Below are 18,288 nucleotides of genomic sequence, written 5' to 3'. Positions count from 1 at the left end.
GTGTCCTAAATTGCTGTGCTGCCTCAAGCTGTAGCAGCACCTCTTTGACGATGGCCAGCTGCAACCGTATGTCCCCAACCTTCTCCCTGCGCCACCGCTTAAGGCCTTTGGCCACTCGCGCTAATTTTGTGTGCAACCGTTTGATGGGTAACAAAGAGTGCATAGGTTTACTCTAGACTTGTTCCACCAAGTCCCTGAAACCATCCATCTTGACCCAAAAATTTTCAAAACGGAAGGTCCGGCTGTGGTAGTGCTTGAGTTCTTCCTGTAGGAGTAGCGAGGTGTGATCGGACATGAGAGAAGGCAAAGAGTGGAGAAAGCATGTCGGGAAGGTTAATTCCCAATCAGTGGTGCAAAATAATCTGTCAATTCTTGTTAATGTCGGATTGTCTTGCTCGTTGCTCCAAGTGAAATGACGTCCGTTGAGGCCTATCTCTTTTAGGTTCAGGTCGTCAATGACCGCTTTGAAGGAGGCCATGAGGCAATGGTTTAGACTGGAGTTATTTTTGTCTTATGCCTGGTAGATGAGATTAAAATCTCCTAGGATGAGCTATCTCCCATGGGCCGGGCAAGGAATAGCTGCAAGCTCCTGTAGAAATTATAATTTTTCGGCGTCTCCTTGTGGGTCACAGACAACCATTATTTGCCATTTGGTTCCATCTGCCCTCATGGTGACTGTTGCAGTCACTGCATGTGTAGATAAATGTTGGTCGGAGAGCTAGAAGTAATCCTCGTTGACCACAATAAGAAGGCCGCCTCGTGTCTGAGTGGCTGGTAGTATAGCAAAAGTGTTAGCAAACTTAGCCCCAATGGTACGTCTGACGACACCTTGATCCAAATTTTGCACCTTCATCTCCTGCAAACATACAATGGTGGAGGTCGTGTCTCTTACCAGCAGACTCACAACATCTTGTCTCGCCACGTCGTTAAGACCTCTCTTACCAGCAGCTGGACATGGATGTTAGAAACATAGTACCTCTGAAACATAGATTAGGGGATAAACATCTTACTTAGATGGAGAAACTGATTCCTCTACTTTGCCCAGGCGCAGTTGCGCCGTAGCCACGTGGACGCCGGTGTCGTGGGAGCTCAGCGCGATGGAGTCCAGCGTAGTGGTGGCGATGCAGAGGCGATGGTGACACGAGGTGCCACGGTCTGGTGGTGACGGTGAAGTCAGTGGGTTTTCCCATCGCTGGCAGCACCCTCTTTAGATTGGGTTAGGTTTAGCTATTGGTGGGTCACGGCTTAGGTCAACCTCGTAGTTAGAGCCCTGGTCCCCACCTCTCTTTATAGTGTTGTGCGACGGGGGCCCACCAACCATGGAGTGGTTGGACGCCCCTGATCAGGGTGTTGATCCAAGGGCCCAATTGGTCGTTGGGCCAATTGGTGGAGATCAAACTAACATTCTTTCCCTTGATCTCACCATCTTTCAATTTTATATCATTTACTTTTATTCATTCCATTATAGATTAGCGCATAGAGCATGTTTCATTGAAAACCTTGACTATTTTAGGTAGCTAATGAAATGGCAACTTACTGTTTTAGGATCTAGCTTTCCAATGTTTGGATTAAATATTTTAGCCTCAGCAGGACTCCCCCCCACACGTAAGTGGTTTAGTGAGGGTACTCTTCCTATTCACAACTCATATGGTGTTTTGGGCACCGACTTACTTGGTACTCTATTGAGAATATAAATGGTGGTTTTTAACGCCTCCATCCACAGGCTCAACGGTAAGGTAGAGTAACTTATCATACTGCGTACCATATCCATCAGGGTACGATTGCGTCTTTCAGCTACTCCATTCTGCCGAGATTCGCTCGGTGTAGAATACTAGGCTACTATGCCATTCTCCTATAAGAACCTTGCAAAAGGTTTAGGAACTTGGCCATATGGGGTATGTCGACCGTAGTACTCCCCCCACGGTTGGACCTGACTATCTTAATCTTTAAATTGTGTTGGTTTTCAACTTCTGCCTTAAATATCTTAAATTTATCCAATGCTTCTGTTGTTTCTTTGATTGGATAAATGTAGTCGTAATGGGAGTAATCATCTGTGAATGTTATGAACAAATCATAACCATCCACACTCTTTATAGATGTCTGTGTGAATAATCTGTAAAGTTCCCGCACTTCGCTTGGCATCTTTCTTAATTTTCTTTACACATTTTCCTTCTATGCATTCTCTGCATTGTTCTAAATCTGAGAACTCTAATGGAGGAAGAATATCATTCTTAACTAGTCTTTCTATTCTCCCCCTTGAAATATGACCTAAACGATAGTGCCATAATTTCGACGACGCATCGTGAGCTCTCTTTTGTTTTCTGTTTACATCCGCAGACGAGAATACATTCTTATTGTCGCACGCAACGTTCCCATCATCGCATACAACATTCACATCATCACGTAGTGATAACAAATAAAGCTCATTTTGTAAGATAGCAAGACCAACACATGTATTATTAAATGTTATCTTACATTTGCCATTTTCAGAGTACCTCTCTGTCACCAGTTGTTTTATCAGCTGGGTAGCATATGTCTTTGAAGAGCCAGTGAACTGACTCTTTATTCTATCGAGGTACTCGGTGACCATGTCACACTCTAGGATTGAGCCCTCAATTGTAGGCTCAATCGTGTTTTTTATCACAGCCAAACATTTCTTGTTGACAGTGATCCACTTCCTATGCTCAAGGTCATAGGACATCTTTTGGAATTCAAAATCCCTCTATCTAGTTGCCCAAGTAGCATCAGCCTCGTTTGTTTTCCTCACCGGTGCCACATGCTCAGTGGGACACGGTGAGGTGACTACCCAGTCCACCTCATCCAAGATAAAGGTCAGATCAATCTTTTTCTTCCACTCCGTGTAGTTGTCACCTTTGAGAGTGGGGATCTCTTTGATACAACCCATCAAGTTGTATCCTCCTGGCAACACAATTCATATAGAGTGAGAACATAAATAATAACAATAATTGCATGCCTTGATTTCAACGTCGGTCAAAATTAAAACATACAACTGTTTATACATTAAATCTACATCACCGTTGGACAGAAGTAAAAATAATGCATGAAATCTTTAAACTTACGATATTGTTATTAACAACGTTGGTCAGAAAATAACAACATCATAATTATGTCAAAATCTCTTTTTCTCCAATTAAATATCACGTTGGTTCAAATATTTCTTTAGCAGCGAAAAAACTAATTTAATTTAATGAATTTTGCCCACAAAAAAATTCTTTTTTCTATTTTCTTTAAACCATTTATCCATTTTACAGGAAATAAAACTTTTACTGGAAAAAAAATAGCTTCATCCTTTACTGGCAATTTGACCCAAACGCGAAACCGGCCCACGGCCCACGGCCCAAACTTTTAGATGAGAAAACTGATTCCTTCTACTTTGCCGTGGTCAATTGGTGGAGATTAAACTAACAATGAAGAATTGAAGACACCACGAGTTCTAGGCCTGGGAGGAGGCGGCTGCCGCGCCACCGTCGAGGCCACACAAGGCCGTCATCGCCTTAATCACCGGCTCCGAGAGCGGCCCACTGAAGAGTCTGAAGTAGTTAAGCAGCATGTCATCCGTCGAGTCTCCTTCCTCCTCCATGACGCCGAGCTTCTTCATGAGCACTTGGCGAGCCTTTGCGTGTGCGTTCCTCGGGGCCACGACGAAGTCGCGATGCGGACGCTTTTGCGTCGCGGTGCTGAGGTCTTTTTCCCCTTCCGTGCTGGCCTAGGTCGATGCCGAGGGGCTTGGAGCAGCGGTGCCGGCGTCGGCTGCGTGATCTGGTCAACGAAGGTCGCCGTCGCTTCCTGCTGCGCCGGCTGGGCCGCCGGTGCGTTCTGCGGCGCGCTCTGCCTGCGTGGATGGCGTCTAGCATAGATGCATCCTGGGCGAAATCTTCTGTGTCGCGCCGAGCAGACCCTAGGCACTCCCTGGTTGTGGCCGGTGTGGGGGGAGGGACTTGGCGTTGCAGGGGGTGCGGCTAGAGGCAGCACCGGCTCACCGTGTTCCTGGCTATCGGCAGTGTTTCCAGCCTGTGTCTGTGAAGCAATGGGGGCTCAGGGGAAGCAAATGCAGAGTCGAACAGTGGAGCCAGGCACGAAACTGGTGGTGGCGATCTGCTATCGTCGTCTCTTCCGCTGCCGCGTTGCCCGCTCTGATGTTCCCGGGTGCGCCCGCGACGACCGCTCGATGAATCCGGAGGTGCCCCGAGAGGGGTCGCCGCTTCCTGGGTTGGGCCTGCTTGCTCGCTCCCGAAAGCAGGCTCCTGGACCGGGGGGGGGGGGGGGGGGGGGGGGGGGGGGGGGTGGGGTCGTCGTTGTCCTCCCCGCCGACCCCAGGGACAGGGGGGCCCCCCGCGTCCATGCTGGCTGGATGGTGGGGATGAGCCGGGTCCGTCGGAGTGGGCTGCGTGCGCCCCGTGCCCGAGTCGGAGCGCGCACGTCAGGTCCTGGCGATGACGAACGTTGAATGTTCCGGCGTCGACCGTCGGGTGACAACGACTTGTCCCGCCGTCTGTGACGCGATTCGGAGCGCTCCCTCTCCCTTGCCTGGCCCGGGTCACGAGGGAGACTCTGGAACAGACTGGATGCCCAGTTGTCACCGCAGCCTTCGCGGCGTCCACGTCGAACGTCGTCGTTGTCGTCATCGCGGCGGCGCCATGGCTTGGAGTCCGGGGGTGGAGGGACATGGCGGCCACGCGGTTGGAAGGGGACTTTGCCGTATTTCCGTTTCTCTCTTTTTACTGATAATGCGGTGTCTGGTGGCTCATACCAGAGCAATGGTATCTCCATCGTCATGTACCAAGAGATGATCAACACAGGGGACGAGTTATACTATACGTACACAGTCTCTGGTTCACCCTACGTACGCATTTCTTTTGAATACACAGGCAAGGCGGGTCTCCTGATTTGGAACAGCACCACGTCGTCATGGGCAGTCATTTCTGAGCGTCCTGATACTGACTGCGAGCTCTATGCTTCTTGTGGTCCGTTCGGCTATTGCGACCACACAGAGGCAGTCCCAACCTGCCGGTGCCTTTATGGGTTTGAGCTCCTGGACAGTCTCAATTTCTCTAGAGGAGGCCGGAGAAAGGAAGCCCTAAAATGTGGAAACAAAGACTATTTCATCACCATGACTAATATGAAGGTTCCTGACAAGTTCTTGCACATTAGGAATAGAAGCTTCGATCAGTGTGCAGCCGAGTGTACTCTAAACTGCTCGTGTGTGGCATACTCCTATGCCAACCTTGGTACTACGGATGACACGTCGAGGTGTTTGGTCTGGACTGATGATCTCATCGACATGGAGAAGGCCAGCTTTTTAGACAACTTAATGTACATCCGTCTTGGCCAATCTCCTGGTACGCACATTCCTAACACCTCATCCTCCTTTCCCAGGAATAACATTTGTGTTCAATACTTCAATGTAACAATGCCGTCGCCACTCTCTAAGGCTTGTTTGTAAGATCCGAGATTGTTCAAAAACAGTTAAAAGGATTTAGTTCAAATTTGTGCAAGCTCTAGATGGACTTTGAAACTTAACTTGATTTGGCATCAAATAAGCCATCACACCACCATAGCATATCTCTTACTTTGTGCTGGTTTTGAGTTTTGACACCACCTAAAAGCAGCAGCAAAAAAGAAAGAAGAACACGTTTAACAACAACCATTCACTTTTGATGTTTGCAACAGCAAACTACGTATGAGCAGTCAACCTGACTGAACGCCATGAGATGAAAAGTCCAATCAGTAACATCTGTAATTGTTTAACTGGTAATTAGGTTCTTGAATATTCATAGGTCTGTCTTTATTAGAGGGACAGTATTCAAAGATCAGTCATGGACACTTTGCAGTAAAGTCATACAATTGCAAGCTACACTTGATGCATTAACTTCTAACAGGATACTTTTCTTGTACAGTTCATAAGAAGAGCACTTTGCTGAAAATTTTACTCCCAAACATAGCATGTCTGCTGCTACTCACACTCGCAGCCCTTGTCTGGACATGTAAAAGCAGAGGTATGAAAAAAAAAGAGCCCTCATTTTCAGAAAGCACTGTCAATGTGCAGATGTTCAAGGAACAAAAGGGGATCCATTGATGTTTCTACCACTACAGGCAAACTGCGAAAGAAGAGAGTCCAGAACAGAACAATGCTAGAATGTTTGAGTTCTACAGATGAATCGGGGGGCAAGAACATAGAGTTCCCATTTATTAGCTTTGAAAACATTGTCAAAGCAACAGACAATTTCTCTCATTGCAATATGATTGGGAAAGGAGGTTTTGGCAAAGTATACAAGGTACTCTAAAGTGAAAAGTTTCGCCTTAAAATTTACATTACTGAAAATAAAATTCTCATTCTGAATTATGTGATCATGTAGGGACCGTTGGAAGGTACCAATGAAGTAGCTGTCAAGAGACTTAGCAAGAGTTCTGGGCAAGGTGCCGAAGAGTTTAGAAATGAAGTAGTCTTGATTGCAACACAAGAACCTAGTTAGGCTTCTTGGTTGTTGTATTCATGAAGACGAGAAGCTGTTGGTTTATGAATATATGCCCAACAAAAGCTTGGATTACTTTCTCTTCAGTATATTCACTTTCAAAATTTTAATACTGTTGGTCAAACCCAATAAATAAATAACAACATTTATTGCCCTGTGATATGCCTCATGTCCCGGTTTGCTATCTCAGTGACCAACCAGGTTCAAAATAATCAAAGGGATAGCACGAGGAATTATGTATTTGCATCAGGACTCTAGATTAACAACTATAATCCATAGAGATCTCAAAGCAAGCAACATTTTGTTAGATAAAGAGATGAGCCCTAAGATATCAGATTTTGGTATGGCTAGGATATTCTGTGGCGACCAGCATCAAGCAAATACAAACCCAGTTGTTGGGACATAGTAAGTAATTCATGCCCCTACCAATTCTTCAGATGGAATTTACATTGCAGACACTTGTTTAGGGCCTGCTTATCTAAATAACCGGTGAATCTTTACACAGTGGCTATATGTCACCTGAATATGCAATGGAAGGTGCATTTTCAGTCAAGTCAGACACCTACAGCTTTGGTGTTCTACTGTTGGAAATTGTGAGTGGAATCAAGACCAGTTCACCAAACCATATGATGGATTTTTCTAACCTTATAGTCTATGTAAGTATTGGTGGATGCACCTAATCCAGCATCTACTATATACTCACTGAATTATATTACCTGATAAAAGATTTCATATATGTTCAGGCATGGAACCTATGGAAGGATGACAAGATAGAAGATTTGGTAGACTCATCTGTTAAAGAGAATTGTCCTCTCGATGAAGTTTCAGAATGCATCCATATAGGACTTTTGTGTGTTCAAGACAGTCCAAACTGTAGGCCACTAATGTGTTCATGCTGGAGAACAAAACCACCGCACTCCTAATACCAATACAACCTGTGTATTTTGCACGTAGGGATCCTAGACCTGAAAATGCTGTCGATGATAGGGTATTATCCATGAATGACATGAGCCTCATGGCGCTAGAGTCCCGTTAGATAACGTTCTTCCGCAAACTCCGCTTGAAAATTGTTATAGAAAAATGAAACTTTTAGTACAAGTGAATACAACAATTTGCAACAAGTGAATTTTTGCATGTGGTTGTGACTATGTAAGCTTATTATATATGAAACTAAGATTTTTATTTGGTTCCTAAATGTAACACCCTAAAAATCCAATGTCAGAAACTAGGTTATATTTATTTGTTTATGTATTTTTGTGTGCATTAAACATAAGAAAAATAATTTAAAAAAAATTAAAATAAACTATAAGATTAGAAACATGTTTATTTATGTATTGCATGCTGCTGCATTGAGTTTTTGTGATGACTAATTTCAGGAGGATTAAACTCTGGCTTGAATTCAGTTTTGTTTTTAGCTTTTTGGTTAAAAGAGAAACCTTAGTGTTCCTCTCCCACTCTCTATTAGCTTGTGGCCTGGCAGGCGCGCATGGGCCTAGTAGCGCCCAACCCATCCCTTCTCTACTGCAGCCTAGCAGGCCTCAGCCCACTCCTCCCTTCTTCTTCGCGCGCAAGCCCCACAAACCGACCAGGCCGGCCCGATAGCGCGGCCTAGTACACCGTAGTGGAGTGCCAGCTCTCCTATCCCTCTCTGCCTCTGCCAAAGTGACCCCACACCCTGTCTTGCTGCCAGGAGGCCCCAGCCGTCAACCTCCCATCCATCTTCCTCGCGTCGTCGTAGAGTCGGACTCCACCAAAGGAAATCCCCGCTGTAATCCCGAGTTCCACGGTTTAAACCACATGGACTAAGTTCAAAAAAACACACATGGACTCGCATCATCAGCATCATGCTTTGCTCTAGGCATGTGAAAGTGAATAGGTGTGCTGGCCCGACTTGCGCTGCAGCGACAAGTTGCCTGCCTAGGCCTAGCGCCCTGTGCCTGTTTGTTTGTCCGATAAGCCACGGCTAAAAGTATTGTCGGCTGATTTGTTGTGAGAGAAAAATACTGTTCGTTGGCTAAAAAAATACGACTTATAAGTCAAACCAACGGGACGCTAGTATGCGTTATCCAGCGTTGAGGAGGCTCCTATAGGAGTTTTATACGCCGCGAGCCTCCTCAACACCGACTGCTTGCTAGATTAATTTGTGAATCAAACTGTAGGAGTTTTATACTTTGTTATTAAAATTGCATAATGAACTTTACCAGTCACAGCCCAATACGCAAACGGTTGTTGTTCTGGGCTGAGAAGTCTTAACTCTTGAGAGGTCTTACTCAAGTGGGTCTGACCTATACAGTACCAAAGCACGGTCCATCCAGGCTAGGCATCAACTCGAGTGGCTCAGGGAAAATGATAATAAGAAAAGAGTGAGGATGAGACGATCTCTCGTCCCTAATTTTTTTGAATGAAACATATTAGCGTGGCCAGCGTCCGGACGTCCGAACGGACGCCCGCGTCTGGATACCTACGTAGCCCGTCTCCATCCGCCTCGCTCTGACTCACGCACGCACCCCGCCCTCCACGCTGCGCTCGCCGCTCCTCGCGTCAGGACAGTCGCGCAGCCCGCCCCAGTCCACCTCGCCCCCGCCTCGCACGCGCACCTACCCCCGTCGCTACGCCCCCGCTCCTTCCCCCTGATCCCTCCTCTCTCTCTCCGTGTGGGCGGGACTCGGGAGCCAGCCCCCAGCGCGCTGCGCCCCCTCCGCCGTCCCCTAGCTCGCCGCGCCCCATCCCCAAGCGTCCGGCTCATGCGCACTATGCCCTCATAAAACACCTGCAACGTGAAAACGCTCGGATGCAACATGCGTGTGACATAGATGAAACATTCGAAACATACTCTTGCAACATATGTGTGAAATATATGTAACATCCAGATAAAACACTTGCAACATGTGTGTGAAACATATGCAACATCCAAATAAAACACTTGCTGCAACATACGTCTGAAACAGATGAAACATTTTGAACAAACGCTTGCAACATACCTCTAAAAACACTTGCACAATATGCAACATCTACATGCAATAGTTGCAGCATACATCTGAAACACTTAAAACATACATTTGCAACAAAGAGGTGTGGAAGGCCGGGACCGATCGATTTCGGTCATCAGGGTGCGATCCGGCAACGAGCGGTGGCGCGCGAGCACCACCACCACCAACACTGGCCATGAGCGGGGCGGGGCGGCGCACGGCCGAAGCAAGGAGCGAGGTGCAGGTGGGGCGCGTGACGGGCGGGAGCAAGAAGCAAATGAGTGTGTGGCACAGGGTAAGGCGCGCGGTGGAAGAAGGCCGCAGCAGCAGCAGAGTGCGGCGCGGTGTCTAGATAGGATGGAGACTAGCATTGCCGCTAATTTTATGTGTGATTAAGGAGATAGATTATCTTAGTTCTCAGTTTGGTCGAAGAGATATCCAAGGTATGGGACGAGAGCACTTGTGCTTGCAATAGTCAACGTCAAAAGTAACTTTCGTTTATGGGCCCACATGTCATCCTCTATGCGTACTATAATTATCTTTTTTTCTCCCTTACGGCCTTATCTTCTCACGGACTCTCACGGTGCGCCGCCGCCCGCTCGGTAACTCCCGTTTCGTTGCCCCTCCCGACGCAGCGCCGCCTGCACCGCTCACGACGCGCCGGCCGCCCAGCGCTTCCTTCGCAGGGGGCCGCGCCTCCCTCACCAGGTTGCGCTGCTGGCGCCGCTTGCCAGGAGCTCGGTCGCCGCGAGATCCATTGCCATGAGCTCACGGCTGCCGCGCATTCCGCATCGTCCCGCGTCGCTGGGAGGGGCTCCGGTCAAGCCGTCGCAATCTCCACGCCGCCAGCTATCGAGGTGCGTTCCATCCGCTCGTCCTGGTCTCTGCGCCTTCATCCGCTTCGCTCGTGGACACAGACGGACGAGGGACGCCGCCAACGAGGACGAACTCGTCCCCTCGATTGTAGGGGACGGGTCCCGAGCCTCCTCGCCCCGGAACCAAACACTTTTGAAAAGGGCTCGCCCCGTCCTTCGTTGTCCCGGCAGCCAAACACATGCTAAGCTGTCCAGACGTTGCTTAGGCCTTGTTTAGTTCGCGAAATTTGGATTTTGGTCTACCGTAGCATTTTCGTTTTTATTTGGTAAATAGTGTCCAAACATTGACTAATTAGGCTTAAAACGTTTGTCTCGTAATTTCCCACCAAACTGTGTAATTAGTTTTTCTTTTCGTCTACATTTAATGCTCCATGCATGGGCCGCAAACATTCGATATGACAGGTACTGTAGCAACTTTTTGAAAATTGGGTAGCAACTAAACAAGGGCTTAGCATGTGTTCTCAGCCATTATTCAGCGTGGCGTGGTAGGCGATGACTACTCAGCCATTATTCAGCGTGGCGTGGTAGGCGACGTGACCGACAAAGTCGTCGGAGACCGCGAGCTGCGCGTGCGCGGCCACCGCTACACGGGAAATCGGCCTGTGAAACTAACCCGCAGGACTGCACTGTCAGCTAGTCCTCTCTTCGCTATCATGACTCATGAGTCGTGACTACTCTACTCATGAATACAGTACGTTACTGTCTGAACTCTGAATTACTGCTGTCCATTACTCCTGGTGCTCTTCAATGTGATGAGATCATGAGAGCTACGCTCCCAACACAATACACCTGTTCTATCCATAGCTTTCAGTTTCTTCTACAGCCACAGAGACAAGAGATCAACATGGAGAAGAAGGGCCTAATAATGGAGAAGGCCCACCTTCAAGTTTTCATCCTCCTACTCTTGAGTTCACCCTGCGAATCGGATGACCAGTTCACACAAGCAAAGCCACTCTCCCCTGGAGACATGCTCATCTCCAAGGACGGGGTCTTTGCGCTTGGCTTCTTCTCCCCGACCAACTCCAACGAGAGCCTGTACATCGGAATCTGGTACCACAACATCCCTGATCGTACCCTTGTGTGGGTCGCCAACCGTGACAGCCCAATCACCAACACCACTCCGTCAGCGGCCAAGCTCGCCATCACCGACAACCAAGAGCTCGCGCTGTCGGACTCTACTACAGGCCGTCCTCTGTGGACGACGGCCACCGGAGGCGCCGGAGTTATCGCGGTGCTACTTAGCTCTGGAAACTTTGTCCTCCGATCGGCGAACGGCACCGCCATGTGGCAAAGCTTCGACCACCCAACCGACACAATCCTTCCAACGATGAGGGTTTTGTTCAGCTACCAGGGACATGTGGTGACGCGCCTGTTTGCTTCGAAGGGCCCTGCTGACCCGTCCACTGGGGACTTCTCCCTTAGCATGGATCCCAGCTCAAACCTCCAGATCTTTGTTTGGCATGGGACCAGACTCTACTACCGCAACAATTTCTTCAACGACGTCTCGGCGTTCGGTGGTAGTGTTAGCTATGCTACTACCACTGTCATCGTGTCCGTGTCGAGGATAAACGAAGATGGGCTCTACTTCATGTACACAGTCTCCGGCGACTCACCGGAATACACGCGTCTTTCGCTTGATTACACAGGCAAGTTCAGGCTCCTGACCTGGAACAACGACACATCGTCGTGGACAGCCGGTTATGAGCGCCCAAGCTCTGGCTGTGACCTCTACGCGGCGTGCGGCCCTTTCGGCTACTGCGACAATACAGAGTCTGTGCCGAGTTGTCGATGCCTCGATGGGTTCGAGCCCATCGACGGCCATGACGTCTCCAGAGGATGCAGGAGAAACGAGGCGTTGGTGTGCGGAATGGAGGATGGCTTTGTGACTTTGTCTGGGATGAAGGCTCCCCAAGGCTTCATGCATGTCGACAACACAAGCTTCGACCAGTGCGTGACCGAGTGCAGCACAAACTGCTCCTGCACGGCGTATGCTTATGTCAACATGAGCATTGACGGGACTTTGATTTACACGTCGATGTGCCTGGTATGGACTGGGGATCTCGTCGATACGGGAAAAGTTCCCAGCTTTAGTCAGGACCTGTACATCCGGCTTGCCGCCGTATCCCATGGTATGCAATGCACTGCCGCCCACTCTAAAATTGATGAAATCCATTTGCAATATTGATGCCATTTTTTTAAGGATTATTGATGCCATTTTTCACAGATGCAAAATTCAAACTTGAGCAATTTGCATCTGTAAATAAACATGAGGATATATACTGCAGCCTCAGCTTTTCACAATATCATATTTCCATAAGAGCTTATTTGGCTGCACACCAATCCACATGGTTATGTGGATCATATGTGGATCGGTCTGCAGCCAAAGACGGCATTAGGCCCATTACCCATCAATGCTCACTAGTGTGAGGAGGAGGGATCGACATCTAAATTATAGTTAACCCCCCCCCCCAAAGCAATATGTTTAATCTGAATGAACCATTGATGCAACGATGCCCTATTACTCCAATCTCCAAATGAAGTTTTAAGATTTGTTAAGTAACCTGCTGTGTGAACGTGCGGCAGGGGGCAGGCGCCGAAGTCAGCCCTGCTGTCACATCTAGTTACTGTAGCAGCATGGCAGCCTGACATGTCTGTGTACTAGAATTAGATGGGTAGAGTTGTATATATAGTTTCCCACTGCAACTCAGTAAAGAGAGTTCAGTTTTGCCATCTCCTCTGCAGAGCTCCGGCCAACGCTGGTGCTTGTGCTATGTGTGTGTGCTCTGTTCTCCCTCCCTTCTTCTACCTCTAGCCATAGTGTGTGGTCGGCAACGCTGGTGAGTGGTCGGCTCACCCGTGCCGGAGATCCAGGGCCAACAAGATTTACATGACATAGTAGTTCAGGCTCAGGTTATTAACAGATTAGTGGGAGTGTTCACATAATCACAGATGTGTCACAGTATTGTATGCAAGCAAAGTAAAACAATTGGAAGTTATATATACTTTTTTTTAAACGTAAGTTATTTATACTCAATGCCATAAATTCTAACGCATATATACGCTCCTGTTTGCAGTTCAAAAGAAGAGAAATTTGGTGAAGATTTTGCTCCCAATTACAGCATTGGTGCTGCTAATCACATTCACAACGCTAGTCTTGACGTACAAACATAGAGGTAAAAAAGGAGTCATTTATTGCAAGACGAAAGTTGTTGTGTAAGTGTTGACGAGGGTGAACCCATTGTTATTTCTCCTGGCAGGAACACGGCAAAAGAAGAAAGTCCAGAAGAGACACATGTTACAATATTTGAGGTCTACAGACCAAGATGGGGACAAGAATATAGAGTTTCCATTTATTGACTTCGAAGACATTGTTGTGGCAACAGACAATTTCTCAGACACCAATATGCTTGGAAAGGGAGGTTTTGGCAAAGTTTACAAGGTATTATAGCAAAACAGTTTTCTACCTTGAACAATTACTCCACACTACTAGTTAAACTGTATAATTTTGGCCGACGAAATCATGTAGGGAATGTTGGAAGGTACCAATGAAGTAGCCATCAAGAGACTTAGCAAGAGTTCTGGACAAGGCACCGAGGAATTTAGAAATGAAGTAGTCTTGATTGCAAAATTGCAGCACAGGAATCTAGTTAGGCTTCTTGGTTGTTGTATTCACGAAGATGAGAAGCTATTGGTCTATGAATACATGCCCAATAAAAGCTTGGATTACTTCGTCTTTGGTACATGCAGATTTAAAATTTTGGTACTGTTGATCAAACCCAATTAGTATGCACATATGCCTTCCGATATGACTGATGCATTGTTCTTACTAGACACTGCAAGAAAATCAATGCTTCTATGGCCGACAAGGTTCAAGATAATCAAGGGGATAGCACGAGGAATTATGTATCTCCATCAGGACTCCAGGTTAACTATAATCCATAGAGATCTCAAAGCAAGCAACATTTTGTTGGACACTGAGATGATCCCTAAGATATCAAATTTTGGCATGGCTAGAATATTCAGTGGCGACCAACATCAAGCAAATACAAACCGGGTTGTTGGGACATAGTAAGTAACTCGCACGCTGTCAATTCTTCAGATGGAATTTATATGCTAGCACTTGTTTAGGACTTCAGATCGCCCTATCCTAAATAACTAGTGAATCTCTGTACAGTGGCTATATGTCACCTGAATATGCAATGGAAGGTGCATTTTCGGTCAACTCAGACACCTACAGCTTCGGTGTTCTGCTATTGGAGATTGTGGGTGGAATAAAGATCAGCTCACCACATCTGATGGACTTTCCTAACCTTATAGTCCAGGTAAGTATTGAGGGATGCGCCCAATCTAGTACCTTATGGTCCACCAAAATATATTAACTAATAAAAGATTTCATCTCTATTCAGGCATGGAACCTATGGAAGGATGGCAAGATAGAAGATTTGGTGGACTCATATGTTAAAGAGAATTGTCCTCTCGATGAAATTTCACGATGAATCCATATAGGACTTTTGTGTGTTCAAGATAGTCCAAACTGTAGGCCACTTATGTCAGCAGTTGTGTTCATGCTGGAGAACAAAACCACGCCGCTCCCTATACCAACGCAGCCCGTGTATTTTGCACGCAGAGATGCCAAACCTGGAGGAGCTAACAACAACAGGGTATCGTCCGTGAATGACATGAGCCTCACGGCACTAGAGGGCCGTTAGATGGTGTTCTTTGCAAATCGCACTTCAAGTTATTATTCTGAAAACTTAAGATCTCATAATAAGTGATTTTCAATGATTTGCAACAACAAGCCTTTGCTTCAACTGTATGATTAAACTAGCAAGCTAGGTTGTCCACGCAAATGGCATGGTTAACTTTTTCATTAGAGGATTTTGGTAATTTTACCCTAAATGATTTTTGTAAATAGTTTTGCTTATTTGTTTTTTTCCAAACCTAGTTTTGCTTATTTGTTTGATTGTAATGATCTTCTCTCTATGCGCCCCTTCTGTATTCGCAAAGTCAATTAAGCGACCGGTCGCGCTCCTATTACAGCGACCAACTCTTGGCCGCGACGGGCCGGTCCAGCAGAACCCCCCCCCCCTCCCCCCATCCAACGCTGCGACCATTCCTTACAGCCAAGCATCTTCCCCCTTTCGTTTCGTTTTGGCAGCGCAGTGACGAGTCCGTGCGTGATGAGGGCGGCGCAGCTTGCGGCGACTCCTGTCAGGCACACGGCAAGGCATACAGTTGGCCCCGGTGCGGCTCCCATCACCGGAGTGCACGCGCGGCTGAGGCCGCGTGGCTCTCCGTCGAGCGGTGCCACATCCGCGCCCTTAATAGCGGCGGCGCACACACCTAGGGTGAGCAGGAGCCCGGCGTGCTTGCTTGCTTTGGCAGGTCGCGGTGCCTGGGTGTGCTCCTCGTCTTCAAATCGTCGACCCCTCCCTCCGCTGCCACACCATGTTCTACCAGCAGCGGGCTTCCATTCTTTAATGGTAGAGGGCGACTCACGCAACTTCTTTCTTGGAAACATTGATTCAAGATTGATGTATAATTTATCCAAGTTATACTGTTTGACGCCTGCATCAAAGGTGGATTAAATGTGTTCCAGCCTATTTGTTTTGCTTTATGCCTTTATAACTCTTGATTTGCAGCATTTGTCACTGAGTAGGTGTTGTATTCATGGAAAGTGCATTGCCACCACACACATAAGTACCAGTTTTAGTTTCATCTATGAATCTTAGTGAGATTTCTACCCATGCTGCTATTTTATGTCAATGTTCGATCATTTCATTTCTATGTGAAAGTTGTACCATGGCTGAATGAACCTGTTTAAATTATTTTGTAGAAACTATGGATTTGTGTTTCGTGCATTGCCTTAGCTCAAGATCTCATTGCTTAATTTGTGTTCAGCTCAACATCTCATTGCTCTATCTAAAATGTAAAGCTCAATCTTCACGAATCAAGAGCCGCTGCAATGAATGCCTACATTCAGTTCACAATGTAGATTTCCTCATATAAAAAGAAAAGCAATCATGTACTATCTATTTACTGACGTTTTAAATATCTCATCCATTCATCCTCAGTCTGTTAGGTTGCCGCAGTTGTGTTTTCAGTTTTAGTGACATTCCCAGCATACTAAAAATGACTTTGGCAAAACATAGTGTCATGTTGTTTTGATCTACTTCTCCCTGCATATCATCTTTTATCTTACTGGATACCTATTTACTGATTATAAAGTCATTTACTAATTTGAACATGTTTCAGTGCTCAGTTTAATGAACTTAATTTGTTTTGGGATTTGTGAAAATCGTAGTATGTTTGCTGAGAAAGATGTAGTTTGTGCATAATATATATCAAAGTTAGCAGTTAAGTGGTAAGTAGTTGAGCCACTCAACTTGTTCCTCCTTTGTTCGGTGGTGGCAGCAAGCACATGCAGTTAGCTTAGGTTCTGAACTTTGTCATTTGCACGAATTTTGGTCATCTTTTTAGGTTGCAAGTAGTTTTATTTATTTATCAGTTGATTTCACTTGCCTAAGCTATATTGGTTGTAGCAGTTTGCATGCATGTGTGTTGATAGGAACCGAGTAGTTTAGTACCAGTTGTAGTCACTATTTTTCAAATAGTTCAGAGTATTTTTGCTTCAGTGCATTTCGCTTATGGCAGCAGCACAGTGAGGCTTTAATTTGTGCTATTTCTTTAAGCAGTAATTGCTATTTCAGCTTTTAGAGTCTAGTAGCTATGTTATCAATTTTACCCAATTTTTTATAATTTGGCCCATTTTTTGAAGAAAATTTAAGTTTGACCCCCTGGGAGACTTAAACTCATCTTTGGACCCTGGGGTCAGCGCCAGAATTCATGGCGCCGAGCTAAAACGTCTCGGCGCCACAGATCTTGGCTCCGAGGTGCCTGGCCATGCATAGCAGAGCGTCCTAGGTGGCGTTCACGTGGCCGGTACCTTAGTGCCACAGATCTTGGCGCCGACCTCAGCGCCATGTATTCTGGCGCCGAGCATGGATTCAAAACCCGCGACCGTAGCTCTCTCTCTCTCTCTCTCTTGCGCGCTCTGTCTCTGCCTCTCCTCTCACCACCGCCGTCGTCGCCGTTTCAGCGCCGCCGTCGCCCGCGCCTCCTACGCCGGCAGCCGGCCAACGCCCGCCCTCCACCCCGCGTCGGTCGCCTCCCTCGCTCCCCCATCCACTCCCTCAGCCACCACAGCAGGCCGCCACCGCGCCCCCGTCGCCGTGCGATTCCCGGCCGCCCTCGTCGCCCCTTCCCTCCTCCTCGGTGTCCGGCGGTGTGGGCGGCCCGCCACCGCTCGCCGGAGCTCCCACCGGCCGGCTTGCCTCCGGGCCCTGCGCCCCCCTGCAGGTAATGTAGTTAGTAATTTAGTTAAGTTAAATTAGTTAATCTACTTTAGGTAATTTAGTTAGTAATTTTTTTAGAATATTTAGCAAATTTAGTTAGCAAATATAATTACATAGGTAGAAAGTTAGATGCTTATTTATTTAGTTATACTATATACTTAGGAATATATGTATGTAGCTTATTTAGCTAGACTAGATTGTTAGAGACATAATTAGGGAGTTAGTTACTTATTAATTTAGTTAGCTAGTTAGTAAGTGTAGTTACCAAATCTCTTATATTGTTAGAGAGATAGTTAGGCAGTTAGATACTTATTTGTTTAGGTAGATAGTTAGGTAATTTAGTTAGCAAATGTAGTTAGATATTATGGTTAGTTATCTTATAATAATATACCCGTAATAACTTGGTTGTTGTGCATACCAACTAGGTGGACAACGTAGTCGCCTTGTATCATGGAGGAAGATGAGTTTGGTAATGTCAGCTTTGTTGGAATGCAAAGGGTGCCAGTGATATTCGATGATCGGCCATTATTTTGTGAGTTGTTTGGTAGGGCTCGTGATAAGCTTAAATGCAATTCAAATGAAGATGCCATCTTAG

General features: G+C 46.7%; 1 protein-coding gene and 1 pseudogene across 3 annotated transcripts; both read left to right on the top strand.

The window, feature by feature from the left end:
* The first annotated feature begins 4,048 nt into the window (after nt 1–4,048).
* Nucleotides 4,049–7,530, top strand: LOC136492393 (G-type lectin S-receptor-like serine/threonine-protein kinase B120; annotated as a pseudogene).
* Nucleotides 7,531–10,008: 2,478 nt separating this feature from the next.
* LOC136493779 (G-type lectin S-receptor-like serine/threonine-protein kinase RKS1) lies at nt 10,009–15,214 on the top strand. 3 transcript variants are annotated; one of them, XM_066489930.1, is made up of 9 exons: nt 10,009–10,320; nt 10,804–12,467; nt 13,413–13,511; nt 13,596–13,777; nt 13,865–14,075; nt 14,169–14,262; nt 14,362–14,406; nt 14,513–14,660; nt 14,745–15,214. In XM_066489930.1, the coding sequence occupies exons 2-9, from the start codon at nt 11,021–11,023 to the stop codon at nt 14,832–14,834; spliced, it is 2,316 nt and encodes a 771-aa protein (XP_066346027.1). In that variant the 5' UTR covers nt 10,009–10,320; nt 10,804–11,020; the 3' UTR covers nt 14,835–15,214. The 3 variants fall into 3 exon arrangements, with proteins under 3 accessions (XP_066346027.1, XP_066346026.1, XP_066346024.1); XM_066489929.1 differs by having other exon boundaries at nt 14,353–14,406; XM_066489927.1 differs by having other exon boundaries at nt 10,010–10,320; nt 14,169–14,406.
* Nucleotides 15,215–18,288: the final 3,074 nt, after the last annotated feature.

Source organism: Miscanthus floridulus, chromosome 11 (genome assembly GCF_019320115.1).
Source record: "Miscanthus floridulus cultivar M001 chromosome 11, ASM1932011v1, whole genome shotgun sequence".
Lineage (NCBI taxonomy): Eukaryota > Viridiplantae > Streptophyta > Magnoliopsida > Poales > Poaceae > Miscanthus > Miscanthus floridulus.
The sequence above is the reverse complement of the archived record's forward strand: the minus strand, read 5'-3'. Positions and strand labels throughout refer to the sequence as shown.

Coding starts and splice junctions, on each gene's coding strand:
- LOC136493779 (XM_066489927.1), top strand. CDS start 11,021: ATGAATACAGTACGTTACTGTCTGAACTCTGAATTACTGCTGTCCATT. Junction 12,468..13,412: donor GCTTGCCGCCGTATCCCATG/GTATGCAATGCA, acceptor TCCTGTTTGCAG/TTCAAAAGAAGAGAAATTTG. Junction 14,407..14,512: donor AACCGGGTTGTTGGGACATA/GTAAGTAACTCG, acceptor ATCTCTGTACAG/TGGCTATATGTCACCTGAAT.